Below are 18045 nucleotides of genomic sequence, written 5' to 3' on the forward strand. Positions count from 1 at the left end.
GAAAGTGAGTTTTTAATTCAACGATAGAATAATATATTATTTTAGAAATCAAAATTACTCTACCTGTTGTTTTGAAATATAAGGAAAACAAATATTGTTGAAAGTACTGATTTGTACCCTGTACTTAAAAAACTCTCAGTCTGATAGATAGTACATTATATTTGACATGATACTGTACTGTGAACCAAGACCAAGAGACAGTACGTTACGATTCTTAATGAACGGGTAAGAAAAACAAGATTGCGTATGAAAATATAATAACATACCTTGAAAATTCACAATGATGAATTCACAGCCTGTGACAAAGTAATTTGCAAGCTTGATTCAAATTCAAAAAAGTCAAATCAAAACTTCAAATGCTTTAAATGTTAAATTCTAATCACTGTCATCATCTTTGGAAGTAAGGTTGATAGTAAGTGGTTTCCGACCGTCGTCATCCGATCCATAAACAACATCTTCGTCGCTATCGTTGACCATAGAGAAGGCCGGATTGTCTTTCATGACACTATGTTCTACGATATTTAAAATACTTTTACTAGTGTCAGAATAAAGAATGTTGAAATTATGCTGTACCTAAAACTGCGTTGCTTGTCGGCGAATAAACGTAGGCCATTGTGTAGATGTAAAAGTTGAGTAGTCCGTACAGAGCCACTGAAAAAAAAAATCCCGGAAATTCCGTAAGAACCGAAATACAGATTATTCTGTGAAAAGAAAAATTACGGAATTCGCTTGAATTGCGGTAGTTGGTGCTGAGCTGAGCTATGAAATTATCTTGAAGAACACCAATGCCGTAGCGGAGAAACGTCACCGAGATACTGATGCTAAGCACGAATAGCACAAGTAGAGTCAAAAATTTCAATCGCATATCTGTAGAAAAAAAAAGATCAGATTTATCGCCGAAAATTATAAAAAAAATTTATGGTACCAAAGAAAGGCATCGATCTGAGTTCACTGTATGCCTTGATCATTAACAAAACCAAATAGGCCAGATATATGGCTGAGGCTACAATGAGGAATACCTTAAATCCCTATAGGATATTTAAAAAATGAAATTAAATACAAGTCCCTTTTACTGTGAAATCAAATTTGATTACGTAAAAATGTTCCGTATCTAGTTTGTAGCTGAAAGTAGGGTCGTTGACTTCTTCGATTTCTTGCCATACAGCTACTATAATCATTGAAAGCCAGATGGAACCGACAAGAAGTATTTTCGGTAGGTAAAAGATTAAACGCCGATCATTTTGTCGAAGTCCGTGATAAACACATAGCCAAAAAAGGAGCAGTGCACTTATGAAGGTAATTTGGAATACGGCGTCAAGAGCTCCTGGAAACCACGAATCGATCAAGAAGCTCAATGAGAATAAGGGATCTATGAAAAGCATGGGGAATAATTAGTAAATAAAATATCTATATTAACAATATTAGTACCATTGTAAAGAATAAGCAGCGGCATCAAAACTGACATCCATCTCTGTTCCAGGGACCAATTGACGACCGAATATTTTTTCATGCAGAGAAAATACCAGCACTGAAAATACAAATTAAAACTGCGTTTAAAAAAAAGGAATTTTTTTTCTATCGAAACAAAATTTTACTCACCGTAACTATGAATGTGCTCAGCAAGAAAACGAATCGGAACCAAATTTCAAGACGCGTGAATGCCGGGTTGTAGCTTCGAAACTGAAGAAATCATGACGAGATAAAACAGATTTTTGGTTAGCTGGGGGACCCTAAGGATTCTCTCCGATTTCGTCCAATTCCGGTTGCCCGTCGAGATGGCCGAGCCATCCCTCGAGCAACCAATAATTATGGTTTCGTTTTCAGAAATAGCAGACTCACGAAAAAGATGACATCTCTGATGACGTATCTGTTATGGATGCTCTCCAATCCGTAAAAACGTATTGTCAAGGCGTAATGGGAGTAGTCAAAGTAACCCATGTGCAAAATTAGAATTTCACTGCAGTTTTGCCGTTCACATTGCAAATCCCTCGTCCTTTCAAGCAAAACAAAACAAAAAAATAATAAGAAACGGCATAAGTTAGTGTTGTTACCAATAAATTAAATTTTGATACCGGTTGTGCGTGTGATCGTTAGAGACCATCTTGATGACTTGATCGTCTTCAATGATTCCGTCCATTGCAATGCTCACGTGAAATTTTTTTTCGAAACTTTCGTCTATTCGTCGTAATGGGAAAAAAAATTATATCGATCAATTCAGGAAAATGAATTAAAATGAAGGCAAGAGTACCATCTTTATTTTCAGTCACGATCTGAGCAATCACCCAGAACTGTTGATGGTAAGATGTTAGCAAAGGGGTGGCGAGATAGTACGGTCCGGTAGCCATATCGCTCCCGTTGGGATGACCATTGACCTGAGAAATGCTCTGGTTGGTGGTGGACGTGATGGGAGGACCTATTTAAAAATAATTAAAAGTAAGGTGGAAGATTTTGGTTGATTGCGTTTCTGTATTGCTAGACCTACCTGCTAGACCGATGAAAACGCACATGCCAAAACAGGCAAAAAAGGCCAAGAAAACCAATCCAAATTCTCGTTTGTGCATCGAATACAATCGCATTTGAACGGACCTAAAAAGACGGTTGTAAAAATGTGAACAATATTCCTTAGGTTTTTGATACACTATACCTTTCGCATCGGTCGTGATGATAGGCTGGAGCAATGAATCGACTGAATTCGCTGCAAAGGTCACAAAATTGTGACATTTGATTTCGTGCTTTACCAAAAGATCCCCAAACGGAAAAACTTAAATCAGGATCCGAATCCATTTTCATGTTTTTCTTTTACACACCGAAAATTTAAACTAAGGCCTGCTTTAGACAGAATGCAATGAAAGGCAGGCGATACAATCTAAAGAACATCGCCAAGCCATTCCGCCGACTACACTCGTCGGCAACTGGGGGGGAACAGTAGTATTGATTTTACGCTTGTCGATGCGCCTGCGCAGGGTTTAACGCCAGCGCAAAAGCACCCCCACAAGTCCATTCACATTTTAAATTTGCTCATGGGTATACCAAGTATTAAAAAGCACAGAATAAATATACTGATTTGATATATACAGGAATTTGAAAGAAAGTTAAAAAATATTGTAATTGCTGAATTAAAAATTATAGAATTTGTCTTACTGGAAACGTGGAACAGAAGCTGGTAAAAACGTCACCAACGCCAAAAAACTAGGGGGAAATTTTTTTATTAAGTCAGTATTTATACACGAGAAACAAAAGTCAAAAACATTTTTTTTCTTTTGCAAATCGACGATGTCAAATTATTCCTGTAATGCAAAATAATGGAACTAAGAAAGCAACATTATTTTTTTATGGTCATTTTTCTCATCGCCAAATTCTTTAGTTTAGGTTTGACACCCTTCAGTCTAGCAATCTTGACTTTCTTTGCAACCCTCTTGGCAAAATGCTTCTTGATGCGCAATTGAGCCGCCTTCTCGGGACGAATCACGCTATCCGCCTTGCGGACTGCCTGCCTATCTCTTCGGCGAACAGCCAAAACTTTGTTAGCAGCCACCACGGCTTCACTATACATTTCCGTACCAACCAATCCTTAAAATTGAATCAATTAAATGCAATGGTTATTAAAATTTAAAGTTAAACAAACAAGAAATGATTGTACCTTTTATAAGCTCTGAAACTTCATGCGCTAAGTCCTTGACTTCCTTAGGGGATCCATCGTCGTTGATGTCGCGCGTAAGTGGCGAAACGAAAAACTTTAAGACCGTCTCAAGTCCTTCTTTTCCAGCAACTTGATTCAAGTCCACAGCTACAGCCGCCATCCATTTGAACACGGCAAGACGCTGAAAACAGTCAAGATTAACCAATAAGGTATGTATACCAACTCTTGTATACACTAGCATTCTTAGTAAGAAGTAGTAAGAAATGTTACCTTGGTAGGTGTTTTGGGATGAAGAACAACTTCAGCGTTAACTTCTCGTCTCAATTTACCGGTCAACCAAGCAAGCGTTGGAGCCTTGATCTTGGATTCTTCTTCGGATTCTTCCGATACTGGAATGCGGTTTGCAACTTTGCCGATGAACACCAAGTTCTTGATGACTTGATCTGCCAACTGATTGTCTAGCATCTCGGACTGCAGTTGCATAACTAAATCTCTTGCAAGTGATCGAAGTCGTTTGGATATTTCGCCACAGAAAAAATAACTACGAGTCACTTCTTCAGAAGGTTTCACTACGTATGCGGCTAATTCTTCAGGCTTATGCCATCCGAGTAAAGTGCCTACGAGTCTGGAGCTCAGCGTGCGGATCCAAAGATGAGGATGCGATAAATGGTGAATGATCTTTTCCCATATTTGTTCTGAAAAATCTTTGTTGTCTTCACTTTGGAAGCCGGCAGCGCAATGTTGAGTCATTTTGATAATTGTGTAAAGCGTCTGGATGAGTAGCAGGTCAGATTCACGATCTTCCCGACCATCAGAATCGCTGTGGGTTTGATCCAACAGTTTAACTATTTCCGGTAGGATCTCTTTCATGCGGAATTCAAAGCCAGACTTTTCAGCTGCCACAAATATACCACAAAGCTGAACGGCTAAGCGTTTGTGCGAAGTGTTTTGACCTCTTAGCCAAGCAAGGCAAATCTAAAAATAAATTTAGATTATAAGAAATTTCTCAATAGATAAAAAAGAGCGATAAATACCTCGAAGAGCGTGGTTGCAGTGGGAGTATTAAGCCTCTCAATCAGAATCCTGATTGCAGCAGCCACAGCTTTAACACAACTGGATGAGGTTTCGTTTATCAAGTATGGACTCATGGTGACCAAAAAGAATGTGCTTTGTTGACTGAGAAAATTTTTCGGGAAAGAATTGAAGACGGAGACCAGGAACTCAATGGCAGATAATCTTCCAGATTCTTTTTCGTAGTCCAGTTGTTTGAGGAAGAACTCCACATAACGCATCAACTTTTTTCCAAGTGGATAGTCAACCATGTACTGCAAAACAACCTAACAACGATAAAGGCGATATTAAAATTTGAAGGTTATGTCGGCAAACACGGACGCAGGTTAAACTCAAAAAAGAATTTTCCCCAAAAATACAGTTCAGTTTGTCATTACAATTTACCACTCTTGCCAGCGATTACGTTTCTTAGCGAACGTAATCGCCTGAATTCGTGGATCACCCAAAATTAATAAAAACTTATTCAAACACGTACTTTTCGACTTTGTACACGGACGGGTACGGCTTCAGCTTTGACGCTAAGCTCAGCGACTCGTAACATCACATCAGGCAATTCTTCTAGAGTCATTTTCCTCTTCACAATTGCCTTCAACATACCAAACGCAATCGACTGCTGTTTGGGGTCGAACAAGGCCTGTTCACAATACACCAGTAAAACTCTCAACTGATCTGTATCAATGCTGTGGCTTGTAACGTGTCGAACCAAGATGGAAATCGCCTAAAACAAATCACAATGTTTTGTTAAAAAGGGCAACAGATGGTAGTCCGATAAATAAAAATAATAAAAACTATGTTGCCGAACATTTGACGTAAATCGAGCCAAAATGGCTTTCGACTCATACACAAAATGCAATCTGCTATTTTAATTTCCCACTCTTGCCAGCGATAAAGCTTCTTAGCGAGCTTGATCGCCTGAATTTGTGGATTTTTCTCAAGAAAACTAATGCTAGAGAATACGTAATTTTTACCTTGAACGCGGTTTGCACCATTTCTAAATTTTCACCTGCTGTGCTACCAGCATACCTATGTAGAAGACCAAAAATAGATGTAGACATCTTGGGCGCATATTCGTTTATGCTAGGTAGTGGTATCCGGAGCAAAGTGCAAATACATCTCAAAGATAACGCCACCAGCTGTCAACACAATTAAGACAAAAATTAAATATGTTTTGATAATTATTTGTTCAATGAATCACCTTGGAATGAGGGTCATTTAGGTTATTGTAGACTATTGGCACAATGGGGTCAAGCATGGGGATGACTTTGGTGCTGGCGTTTTCATGGCATTTTTCGCGTTTCAAGATGAGACTGAAGATGAGAAGGCCGAATTCAATCACAATGTGGCTGTTGATTATGTAAGCAGACTTTGACGCTCCAGTGACGGACGGAAGCGCCGCAGCAGCAACTTTTCTTTTAGGAACAGGAGCAAGTACTAGTGAATCTGTTCTCATAGGTCGACCCGAAGCCGTCATATTTGGATCTTGTTGCACACGTTGGACTGGGAGTCTCAACTCCGGGATAGACAATGAAATCACACCATGAATAAAAATTAGCAATGGCTCAATCGACAGCCCGGAATTAGCAGCAAGCCCTAAGGCAACATTGTGAAGGCATTCCTCGACCTTTTTGGTCATTTTCAACGACTTTGTCGAAGCTAGGATCTGCAAGAATACAAATTTTTGATTACTATGAAATATATTTAAAAAATAAACTTACTAGAAACCCAAATTAACTTACGTCTTTGAAAGGGACAATCAATCGCAAAAGAGATGACTGAGAGACGTTCTTCGCAATGATCTGCAGTGTGTTAAAGGCTTTCACTCCTTTGGCTTCTTTAAGCTTGCTGACAATCTTATCAACTTCTTTTTCATCTGCCGTGTCACCATAGAGTTCTTTTTTACACAACTGTAAAAACGGAAAACGATTGCAATATTTAATAATTTTTAAAATGGAAAATAAAGTCAATCATGAATCGTAGAAAATTTCTAGTTACCTCTGTTAGTGGGTATACAACTGCATCTAGAGATCCAGCTTTCAATTGGCCTATTTCACCCAACTTGGCCAGTATAGCGTGCATTGTGAAAATATAAACGTGAACTTGATATCCCCGTTGAAGAATGGGATAGGCAGCATCCATGAGCGCACTGAGGCATTCCGGGCCAAGGGAAATCACCATCTCGATCAAAGTTTCGCGGGCGGTTTCACGCACACTATTGCAGCGTGATTTGAGGAAGGTACAAACCTTTGAAAACATTCTATCAAATAAAAGTGTAAGTAGTTGGAGCTCTAAAATACAATGTGATAAATTAATACCCAGGCAAACTACGTTCCAACGTTCCTGGTGGAAGATTTTTTAGGAGATTAACAAGGGCCAATGCAATCGGAACTCGCAAGATTTCATCATCCTCTGGGTAGTGATCCTTAACAGTCTTGTGTTGCTTCTCTCGAGTTGAACGTGCGGTGAGAATGGCATTCAGTTCAGGAAGAAGTTGTTGTGAAATGACTGAATGAATTTTTGTTGCCATAGCGTCATTGAGCGAAGATTTTTCTTCTGCTTCTGGTACCATCTCCGGTAGTTCAGCATCTGGGTGATCGGCGCTCTCATTCTCAATAATCGGTGGCACCACGCCATCTTCGACAACAGCAGCAACGGAAGATTCTTCTGAAGTGTCAGGAACATTAGGCACTTCGGGAACAGAAGCTTGAACTTCAGATGTTTGGGCGGCTATAGCTTTGGCAGCATAGTAGGATTTAAATTTTGAGTTCTTCAAGTCAAAATGAAACGCGTTTAGAATCGCAACAACAGCTTTAACAGCTTGTTTCTGGTATTCAATTTGGCGAGTCATGTTGGACAAATAAAAGCGCAAAAGACTTTCATAATTCTGCCAAGAAAGACACCGAGCGATGGCCTGCAGACACTCAAGTGCAGCATCTATCAAGTGATTATGCTTGGCATATTCTTCATTGAAGAGATAACAGGAAGCCAACGGTAAAAGATACTGAGTGATGGTTTCGCCATTTATGCACGTCTTATCTTTTTTTAAAAGACCTGACAATCTAATTAAGAAACAAAACAAATTAGATTTGACTAGAGTAAGAACATTTAAAAACGTTTACCTAAGTAAGGCACGTGAGCGTCGATGAGTCTGCAAATGACGACAGTTTTCGAAAAAATCAACTTCAACATCTCCCTCTTTCCTAATTTTTCGCAAACTATTAAGCGATGCATTCATTGAACCGCAATTTGAAACCGCTTTGCTTAAGATTGAGACACCTTCGTGTCGCACTGTTTCCTTGGGGGAGCGGATGAGTAAACGCAGCTGAGGTATAAAATGCTCATTCAGTAAAGTCTTGCCAAAATTCCAACGGTCAAAGGCACTTGTCATAATTTGAAGAGTCAACGAAGCATTGTCGATCAACGAGGAATCAGGTTCCTATAAATAAAAATGAGGAAACTGTGGTAATTTTTGCTTGCTATAAGAAGAGGATAATTGTCAGTTGCCAACGTATGTCAGTTGCTTAACATCAATGAGTGGAAGCTATTTAAGTTTTCCGTTCGAATTTGAAATGCAACAATTAATATACCACTAATGCCAGCGATCCCACTAACATAAGAAGTAGGGACCGCCTGAATTTCGTGATAAAGAAACGTACGCCTTCTAAAAAATTGGACTACATACCGTTCTGATGAAGTTGAACGAATTATACAATGCCAAGGCTGCCCATTCGAAGGAGGGTGTTCCAGTCTCGAGAACAACATTGATTTCTTTGTGTGTTTTCAGACGATGCGTGTAATCGGGCTCTTCAAGACGTTGAGGATCCCACTTATTCATCGACGACACCAATTCACCAAGAGATCCTTGTGAAGAATCTCGTACACATATGACTTCCATAACTTTACACAAACTGTGTCGGACATTTCTTCCTTCGATAGTCCCAAATAACGCAGATAACGCCCTAAATTTAAAAAAAAACAAAAACATCACTGTAAACTTTATTTCCGCTGAATTAAAAATTTCCCTTACCCTATAAACTCCTGTGGGTTGTTGGCAGTCTTTACTAAATTAGCTAAAGTACCCAGATATCGAAGAAGTTTCTCCTCAAGATTTGAACTGTTGCGATTGCGATTTACGGCGACTTTGATAGCTGGAATAATCATCCGTGCGAGCTCAGTGCTCAGTTGGGGTTCATTGACGTATTCGGATATTCGCATAAGTACATTCAAATCTCTTCCATTTAACCCGTGAGTGATAAACTTGCGGAGATAAACCAGCACTAAAGACATGTGGGGAATAAGGAGCTTCGAACCGTGATTAGGCTTCGTCTCCTCGCCGACGTCATCCACCACCATCGAATCCAACGGAGAATCCCATTCCACTGAAAAAGCGGGTTTAATGTAAATTGGCTCTTCCTTTTCATCGTCGTCCTCTTCAACCACTGTCCCATAATCCGCTGTTGTGACCAACTTGTCGACCATGTCCATAAGAAAGGAGCAAACCAAGGTCACCGCTTTGCCACCAGAAAGTAATGTCAGCATAGGTTGTAGAACGGTAAGTTCCGGGCGTTCTGGGTGAGCTTTACCGAAGAGAACAAAGTATCTGTGAGGGGAAAAAACAATCAATAAACTATACAATAAAGAAAAAATTGATCAAATAATTCAAAATGCAAACCTCGGATTTTCAGACCACACTTGAAATAAGCGAAGCATTGGAGTAACACCAGAAAAAGCTTGATCGGACAACATTTCTAGTTGAGGCCAAATATACACGTGGAAAACGGCTTCAATTTCGGCTGATGACCAAGGATACCGTTCAAACTTCTTGAAAAACTGTGTGATTCGCTGCCATCCAATCGTTCGTAAATTCTTCAACTGTGCGATATGCCTCGCTTCCACTTCATTTCGTTTATCGAGCATTCCCATAATGTGAGCACTGATGTTCAGTAACATATGTAGCAGTTTCGGCAAAGTGGATTTCATAATATTTCCCAATTTGGAGAAAATGGTGCCCATAAGAACTAGAGCTCCTTGAATTCGTTTGAGGGGCAGTGCAAGTTTGGGATCAGCTTCTCGCATCGTTCGGACGACATGCTGATAGACGTCTTCCGTTCGCGTAAACTCACTAAACAGTTGGAAAGCCAAATCGAGGAATACATCGATTTCAGAATCGGCGAGGCCGGCAACGTAGCGAAGAATAACAGCTTGTCTGAGTTGGATGTTATCTTTACCAGTTGATCCGGATCCAGCTTTGAACATCATTTTACCATATAAAATCCTGATGAGAATGGATGTCAAACCGGCACGATGTTCGGACTTGATGGACGAACTGAGAGTGTCGATAGAAAAAGAAGTAATTTCATTTCGAAACGATTTGTCGTCAAGCACTCGGTATAAATTGTCCTTGTATGGCATCAAGTAGGGATATCCGTACGCCACCAAACAGTCCAGGGCTTGCTTTTGAATGTCACCCGAACGATGGGAAAGCAAACGGAGAAGAATTTTGGTTACTTCCGGTTCACTAGTCATATTCTGAGGTTGCTGAAATGACGCCAGAACGGAGAGATACGAAGACAGTAGCTTAATAATATTGCCTCGTTCTCCTTTAGTTGATTCCACTTGAACTCCATCAGTAAGATCTTGGGTTTGCGCGATGTTCCCATCGTTTACACAATATTCAGTGTTCCAAAAATGCAAGAACAAAGGGACGATTATCGCGTGCTCTTTTTCGGCCACGTTCCCGATTCTTGAAAGACCAGACCATGCCAGTGATCGAGTATTGGTGAAATCAATTCGCTCAACGGTAACTGCAAGATTCAAATATTCCATTTGAGCCGAGGGATCACGAATTTCTTCTGCCTGGCATCGACGAACTCGCTCCAAGAAAGGTAAATACACAGACCAAAACTTGGGAGAATCCATGTTGAAAGCGTGAGACTCTACGAGTTTAAGGACCGGCTCCCAGAGTGGTCGGAAGTTGATGTAAAGTTGGCTCAACAAGTATTGTAAGGGAGCTTTCGCGAAGTGACCACCAGCAGGCAAGCTGTAAATCACACGTTCGGCCTCCAGATTTTGTAGATGTACAAGTTTTTCACGCTGTTCTCGCACGCCGGCAGAAATCAATTCTGCATTGAGACAGGTTTGGAAAACCGGTGTGGGATTTACATTTTCCGGGGGAGCTGCCATAGGGGGCGAAAAGAGCGACAAGATGTGAAGCGTCAGCAACCTAACCTATAATTTAAACAAATCTAGTGGTATAAAAAAGTTCAATTGAATTCATTCAAAATGTTTATTACCTCGTGATAGGGAGATCCAAGATTTTGGCCAATGACGTCATAGACCTGGCAAAGGACTTGCAACGAAAAAGTATCTTCGTTGCCGCTTTCGTGAAGGCTTGTTAAATAAAAATCTGCTGCACGTAGATAAAATAAGCTAGTAGACATAGTCTCGTTGAGGAAGGCGGATTTGATCATCTGCCAAGGGACATCCTTTTCCAAATTCGATGAAAAATGTCGGATGCCTAGAATGGCAAGACTCAATACCAGACCCAGTCTCTCGGAATAATCCACTGGGCGGGTAGTTTTCGCCCGTTTAGTATGGGGTTCTTCAGCATTGCTTTCAACCGTATCGGCTATCTCTTTGACAATCTTTTTTAAAACTTTGATAGCTTTGACGGAATCAATCGGTCGAAGATGGGGAAGACAGACCAGCGCATTAACATACGTTTGAAAATCTTCGTTGATCATTACTTCTAAATTTTCCTCTAGAATAGTTTGAATAAGATGAGGAACACTGTCCGTATCCGATGATTTTCTCATGGCAAAAGTAAATTCGAGCGGGTAGATCTTGAAGTTGTCCATGTCGTTGCCATTTTTCGGGAGGGAAGCTTTGATGGAGATCAAACTTGCCAGGTTTTTCAATAACTGCGAGCGTGTTTCTCGATCTTTCTTGCCAAGTGAGTGACAAAAAGTGATGTAGTGTGGGAGCAAATGGGATTCGAAGAAGCCGTACGTCGACACTTGTAGAGTAAATTCCAAAACAATTTCAGGTTTCCAATGATAAGCGAAAACCAGATGACCAAGTTTCGATGTCTGTTCAATTGGTAAACTGACCTTAGTTGACTTCATTAGTTCCGCAACAGTTACCGACACGCTTTGTTGCTCTGTTTCATCCAGTTGTTGGTCGTTCAAGAGAGCCACAAGAGTCTTCGATACAGCAAGCGTGTCTGTAATAAGTTCACCTTCTCTAAATTCTACCCATTGCTGGAATAGAAGTAACAAACCGAGAGCTCCCGGTCTCTTAGAACTATCAATCGCTGCCTGCAATATAAAAAAAATGACATAGTAACGTAATCAGAAAAAAAAAATGATGAATTTTACCAAAAGAAGAATCCAGACTCTGGCACAGTGTTGCTGAGAAGTGTGCCTTGCCATTAGAAGGAAGCAATGATTGACAGCAATGAAAACAGGATCATTGCAAACATTTTGTTCAATAGAAAGTAGAGATTTGAAGTATATGGGAAGGAACAATTCCAATGAAGTGTGGAACTGATTCTTTATACCCTTTACAATTTGGAACAAAAGTTGACCAACACCCAAGCTGTCACCAGCATTTTCTCGAAGCTTTGTGAAAATTAATTCCACAAATCCAGCTCGGTCTCCAACTTTTCGTCCAATAAACGCGAAGCTTTCAGTGGCAAACTGCTGAACATGTTCTGGTTGATTGGAGGCCAAAAGTGGAAGTAGAAGCCCATATACATTGTCAATGTCTTTAATTAACAATCTCCACAAGTTCTTGTACAAATAAGCTAGAGCGGTGAAAGTCCACTCTGTTATTTCAGGTTCTCGTACTTGAAGAAGATCAATTAACTTGCTGAAAAAGTTTGGAAACTTTGGGTAGAAATCTGATTGTAGATCTTTGGCAACAGCAACCACCAAGCTAAAATATCAAACATATCCATTCAAATCATGTTTGGTTATGAAACTATTAATCTGACTTACTCTAAAATTGGCTCCAGAAAAAGAACATTTTCTTTGTCAATATGCTCCAAGAGCAAATTTAGGATTCTATCTTCATGTAAAAGAAGTTGACCTAAGCTTTGAACATCTCTTCCTACACGCTTACAGAAAATGGTAAATCCTTCTGTACAGTTTAGATCTGTCCATTTTTCTAAAGCTTCGAAAAAGAAAGTCTCTGTCTCATCAGGGACAACATTTCGTTTGAGGTTGACTCGATGGATGACATCAACATTCACTGAAGAGAGCCGCTCAGCAAATGTTTTAAACTAGAGACAAAATATAAATTTATAATAAAAAGTAGTGTGAATCTAAAATTTTGGGTAGCAATTAAATTTTAAAACTAAGTGTCAGGAAACAGGTAGAAATTTGAAACACTTTAATTTGAAAAAAAAAACTCTGTCTAACCTTGAACGTATTGTCTTCCTTGTGTTTTGTAGGTTTTGTTTTCACCATGATGAATAGTTATTTCTTAGTACGGCATTAAATACATTCACTCATGAAACTTGTCGGATTTTCGCAACTGATTCAGCAAAGTAACAAGCAACGACTGGGAAAGCTCAAGTGCTGAACTTCAATTTCACACACGAGGTTAGCAGACGAAACAAAATGTTGTAGATAGACCGGATGCTGAGTTGCAAGACTTAAAAATTCTGCCTGCTGGAGGAAATTTAACTGATTTAACATTGATGAAAATGAATGGGCGAAATTTTCTGCTAATAAATGAGCTAATTCTGCTAATTCAATATCCACAGTGCAAATCTATAATTCATAATAGATTGTTTTTCTTATGTGACTTTTCATTAGATGGAATATAATTTCGAATTCATTAGATGAAACTTATCTTTTTATTTTCAACCAACTAACCAAGTTTTTCAATACATTTTACGATAATTGCCAAAGGTAAAGATTAAAATTTCCGTTGGTAGTTTGGCGTTACTTTACCTCCTCCCTACGGTTTCAAGAATTATGCTATACCTGCAAATTCACGGTTAAAATTTAAAATAAATCGCGGCGTTTAGTTCGCATATCTCACGAACGCCATCGTTTGTCCAATTGTTGAACTAACTCTTTTTGACTGCTGTAGTTTGGTGCAGATGGGTGCAGAATGAAAAAAGTGAGAGGGTAGGCCTATTGATGAAAATAGGCCTATTGATGAAAATTGAAAGTGCTTATGCTCATGTTACGATTTTTCGAATCCTTCCTTCCAATGGTCTTTTCGACTTTTCCAGAAAGAAAATAATCTTTCAAAACAATGTGCTCGCTGGAATGGATTTGGAATCCCACAAGAATAATGTAGAAATATCATTTTTATATAACCCTCAAATTCGTTAAATTTTTTGATGAATCACCATTTTATTATTCGATCGTTCTCAGGAAACAGGAAAAAACCCGGAAAGAACTTCAATGGAATCTGGTTGCCATGCCACTGTCACTATAACCAGGTAGGAAACTGTTAAATTATCTCTCTATATAGATCTCGTCAAGTTTGTCGCACCGAAAGCAGCTATTCTTAATTTTTAAGTGGGTGAATGATCAAGTTGCTTGTAGCCTACACATGTATTCCTGGTTGTGTTGTTGATGCTGAATATGGTGATGTTTTGGCAGGTTGAAAAGAAGATTATTAGGCTCTACCTGCAATTCCTGGAAAAACATCCACAGCAGTCACGTAGTATTTTTGAATCAAACATATATATCTGATGTCGTCAGATATATCGGAGAGCATTTGAACGAGTTAGAAAACCTTTTCTACAAAACTCTTTGTGTTATTGTCTTGACTTTTGGTCAAGTTATAGTACCTTGAAGCCACAAAGCAATCATCCAAAGTGTTTGGTGCTTCTAAACAAACGAGTGCGTTGTCGGTGGAGAGATATCCAACGAGTTGATTGATGGTGGCCGATGCCACACACAAACAAAGACATTCGTAGGGCTACTACCACCTCTGACTCCTCTGAAACGAAGAAATCAGGAGAGATTGCGTGAAGGACCAGTCCATAAATCCTTGGCCGTCGTGTCGATTCTCCCACGAGCCCAGCAACGGCTGCGAATTTCGTCTCTGCTGCTGCATCCCGTTTTGCTTTGGGCCGCCCCTACACCGCCCAGCATCTCGAGTGGCTCATTTGTAGTTGTTTCTGCGACACTCTTTTAACGAGCTAGGCCCGTCCATCCGTCTAGCAGCACTCTGTATACCCACACTTGTGTCCGTTTGTGTGTGTGCGTCGTCGTCGTCTAGCCCCTGCGAGAAAACACAGTCGGTGTCTGTGTGATTCACTCAATCGCCTGGCTGGATTCTCTTCTGCGACAGAGTTGGGTTGTCTAATCAATTTACATGGAGCAACACATCTCCACAGGGCAATGAGGATCGCAAGCGCCGCCCACCCCCTAGATTGATGAGCTCCGTATTTGCTCCAGCAGCAGCACAAACTGCTATGGAACAAGAAGAACTGCGCTCCTAAATTGCCAATTAAAAGGATCCCACCCACCCACTGTTTATTCTTTTTCTGGCCGACTCCCTTAAACCCTGTCATGCCAGTGGATTGATGGAATGGCAGCGCCCAGAAAATAGATTTCTCAGATTAGAAATATAAAATAGCCGACGATCCCATTTCTTTCTTTCTTAGACTTGTATAGATAACCAAATTGACTTTATGGTTGTCTAATAAACCAAGAAAAAGAATGCGATGATGAGAAAGCCGCTCGGCTGTGTGTTTCATTTTGTTCTAGACTCGGGTCTCTTCTTCGACTTTTTCTTGGGGGGGAAATTATGATACAACAACAGAGAGCGCAGGATTTACAAACTTGACGACGGAGGCCGAAGGGACTTGAGTCAATCAGTGCTAGATAGGAGGGACCCCTTCTTCTTCTTCTTAGCATATAAAGTATAGTGAGAGAGAGGAGCTGCTATTGAAATGAAAAAGAGAAAGTGAGAGAAAAAGCCGCGTCGATTTATCAGGATCCGAGTGGGGGCCGTTTGAATAAGTTTCTTTAAGGGAGCGGGAAATCATATTTCTTGTCAGACCGACGTCGGTGGCCGCTGGTTGGTGGAGTTTTTCGCGGCGAAGAAAGTGTGTTGGCACGTATTTTCGAGGGCTCTATTCAAGCGGCTTCACTGCTTACATCTATACGTAGTCCACGAATGGCTATCAATTCTGATTCTTTGGATGTTCCTGTATATACTCGACTATTACGACGTCGCCCACCATCATCATCGGCCGGGCTGGCGCGCAGTTTGGCCTTCCCTGCTTCCAGCGTCTATATATTAAGCCCATGAAAACCGTCCAGGGTTCTTGGTTCTATAGAGCTCGTCGTCAAAATCGCTTGGCCAATGTGTTGAGTCTACATGTATAGAGTAGTGGTAGTGGTAGGGACTTGCGTAGTCGAGTCTATATCGACCCGAAAGGAAAACGAGAGTCGGGATCCTGTTTCTGCCCAGGCGGTATCTCTCCACAGAGATGCTGCTACTGCTACTGCTCTCTCTCTCTCTCTCTCTACATGCAAACACAAAGGTCTTACACTCGATGAACTTTTGTATTATCCTCTTTAATGACCAGCAATCTCCCAAAGGTCTCCGTCCAAGTTGCCAAACGTGTTGGCCAGGACTTCCTCCTGGATCTGCTGGCAACAACTCTGTTGGCCAGAGTTTGGAATCATCAAATGATTCTAATTTTGTCCTTGTATTATCCTATAGCGATTACATTCATTATGCACGTTAATTGGAGATTGTCTTGCCGTTTTTGGCTCTTTCTCTGGAAGCCACTTTCGTCGTCAAGATTCTACCAGCGTTTTTCTTGTTAACGCGATCGATGCGGATCCACTTGATTTATTGAAACGAAAAATAAATATTTCGCTTATTTTTCGTGACAGCACAATTAGTTTTGTCGCGTTTTTAAATGGGTGCGACTCGTTGAGCAAAGCCGAGGGGCTTTTCCAACAAATATCCGCCAACTTGATCGTCTTTTCTTTTTTTTTCTTTTCTCCTCTTGACGTCTTATTGCTCTCGGCTTTATCGGGTGTCCGTTACCGAGATCAATAGCTAAGCGCCGAGTGGGTGGGGTGCAGCCGGACGCTTGATGTGCAGACTCTATTGTGACCAGTCCTTTATACAATAATAAAAAAAAGGAGCTGATACACAATGTGATAAATATCTGAGGAATCGTTTCTCGTTTGATGGATGAACAGCCACGGCCCTCTGCTGCTGCTGCTGCTGCTCTCGTTTGTTCCTCCTCTTGTTTTTCCTCTTGTCTTTTTGAAAAGCTTATTCCCACTTGACGACATACGTTATTTAAACTTCATTTATTATTTCACACGAGCTTTTTCGCCTTTGACTTTATTTACCGTAGTATCCAGCGTGCAATCAAACATTCCAACAGCAGTATTTTAAGGTGCTAGTAGTACAAGATTCAGGTGGGCAGCATTTTCTCGAGCACAGCAGTGTTTTGACTTTTTTAACATTACGTTGGCTTCTAACTGTTTTGCGAAAAGTTCGAAAGCCTCGATTATTTAACGAGCAAGAAACACATCTAGCTGTTTGGTTATGCATTTGTGCACTCTGGAACTTAATTTTAATCTCGACTATTTGAACGCAAGAAATCGGGTCGATAGCAAAAGTCCACCACCCGCTATCCGAAGCATTTCTCCGAATTTCACGAACGAATTATTTGTTGGGGATTTTATTTTTTCACTTTGAAACGCACTTTGAAGTGGGCGAATCTCTTAGACATGAGCAATATCGTCGCCCGAGGTTGGATCCGACAGCCTCTTCTTTGGCCGTCATTGACAATAGTCGCTCTCGTGCAATATTAATCAAGCGCCGTATACAAGTAGCCCATCTATCCGCGTCCACGCCCCTGTTTTTCTTTTTTCCCTCTCTCTTTCCCATTCCGTCGCTCTATGAAAATCTGCGCACTTGTGTACTATAGGGTGGGGTGGGCGCTTGTTGGCTGTTGCTGGGGCTAAATGAATGATCAGTCGGATTGTAACATGCCATAAATAAGACGCAGTCTTTCATGACTGCGCCACACCAGAGGAGCACGGCGAAGTGAATAAGGAGAACATTAGTGTACATCATTTATTGATGAGATGTGCCGCGCTCTTTCCAAAGACAAAAAAAGAATTAATCTCATTGACGTCCCTCTCCAGCAGCAGCAGCAGAAGATAATCAAATAAAAACCAACCCTGTTCGTATTATGTGTATCTAGTAAGTCCGGAATGAATCAACTTTGAGATTACGCAGTGTATACTATATATAGTCGCTCCGACGATTAGTGCGTCCTCCTCCTCACTATACACACGGCCATTAATAAACATGGGGGGGGGGATGTGGGT

At 40.5% G+C, this 18045-nt stretch overlaps 2 protein-coding genes across 2 annotated transcripts; both read right to left on the reverse strand.

Annotated features, from left to right (window-relative positions):
• Positions 1–139: 139 nt before the first annotated feature.
• On the reverse strand, positions 140–2991 carry LOC124348964 (transmembrane protein 181-like). Its single transcript, XM_046799386.1, has 12 exons — positions 2645–2991; positions 2483–2586; positions 2249–2413; positions 2073–2175; positions 1840–1993; positions 1600–1680; positions 1429–1528; positions 1095–1369; positions 926–1028; positions 721–867; positions 574–651; positions 140–512 (listed from the first exon to the last, which is right to left on the reverse strand). The coding sequence occupies exons 1-12, from the start codon at positions 2788–2790 to the stop codon at positions 376–378; spliced, it is 1593 nt and encodes a 530-aa protein (XP_046655342.1). The 5' UTR covers positions 2791–2991; the 3' UTR covers positions 140–375.
• A 199-nt stretch (positions 2992–3190) lies between these two features.
• LOC124348821 (small subunit processome component 20 homolog) lies at positions 3191–13326 on the reverse strand. The gene is made up of 18 exons (XM_046799109.1): positions 13129–13326; positions 12706–12989; positions 12085–12643; positions 11002–12024; positions 9381–10936; positions 8736–9308; positions 8391–8667; positions 7828–8144; positions 7024–7767; positions 6704–6965; positions 6448–6615; positions 5907–6371; positions 5680–5844; positions 5187–5429; positions 4675–4977; positions 3911–4615; positions 3641–3821; positions 3191–3570 (listed from the first exon to the last, which is right to left on the reverse strand). Exons 1-18 carry the CDS (start codon positions 13174–13176, stop codon positions 3323–3325), a joined length of 8121 nt encoding a protein of 2706 aa, XP_046655065.1. The 5' UTR covers positions 13177–13326; the 3' UTR covers positions 3191–3322.
• Between the last annotated feature and the right edge of the window lie 4719 nt (positions 13327–18045).

Source organism: Daphnia pulicaria, chromosome 7 (assembly GCF_021234035.1).
Source record: "Daphnia pulicaria isolate SC F1-1A chromosome 7, SC_F0-13Bv2, whole genome shotgun sequence".
Classification (NCBI taxonomy): domain Eukaryota; kingdom Metazoa; phylum Arthropoda; class Branchiopoda; order Diplostraca; family Daphniidae; genus Daphnia; species Daphnia pulicaria.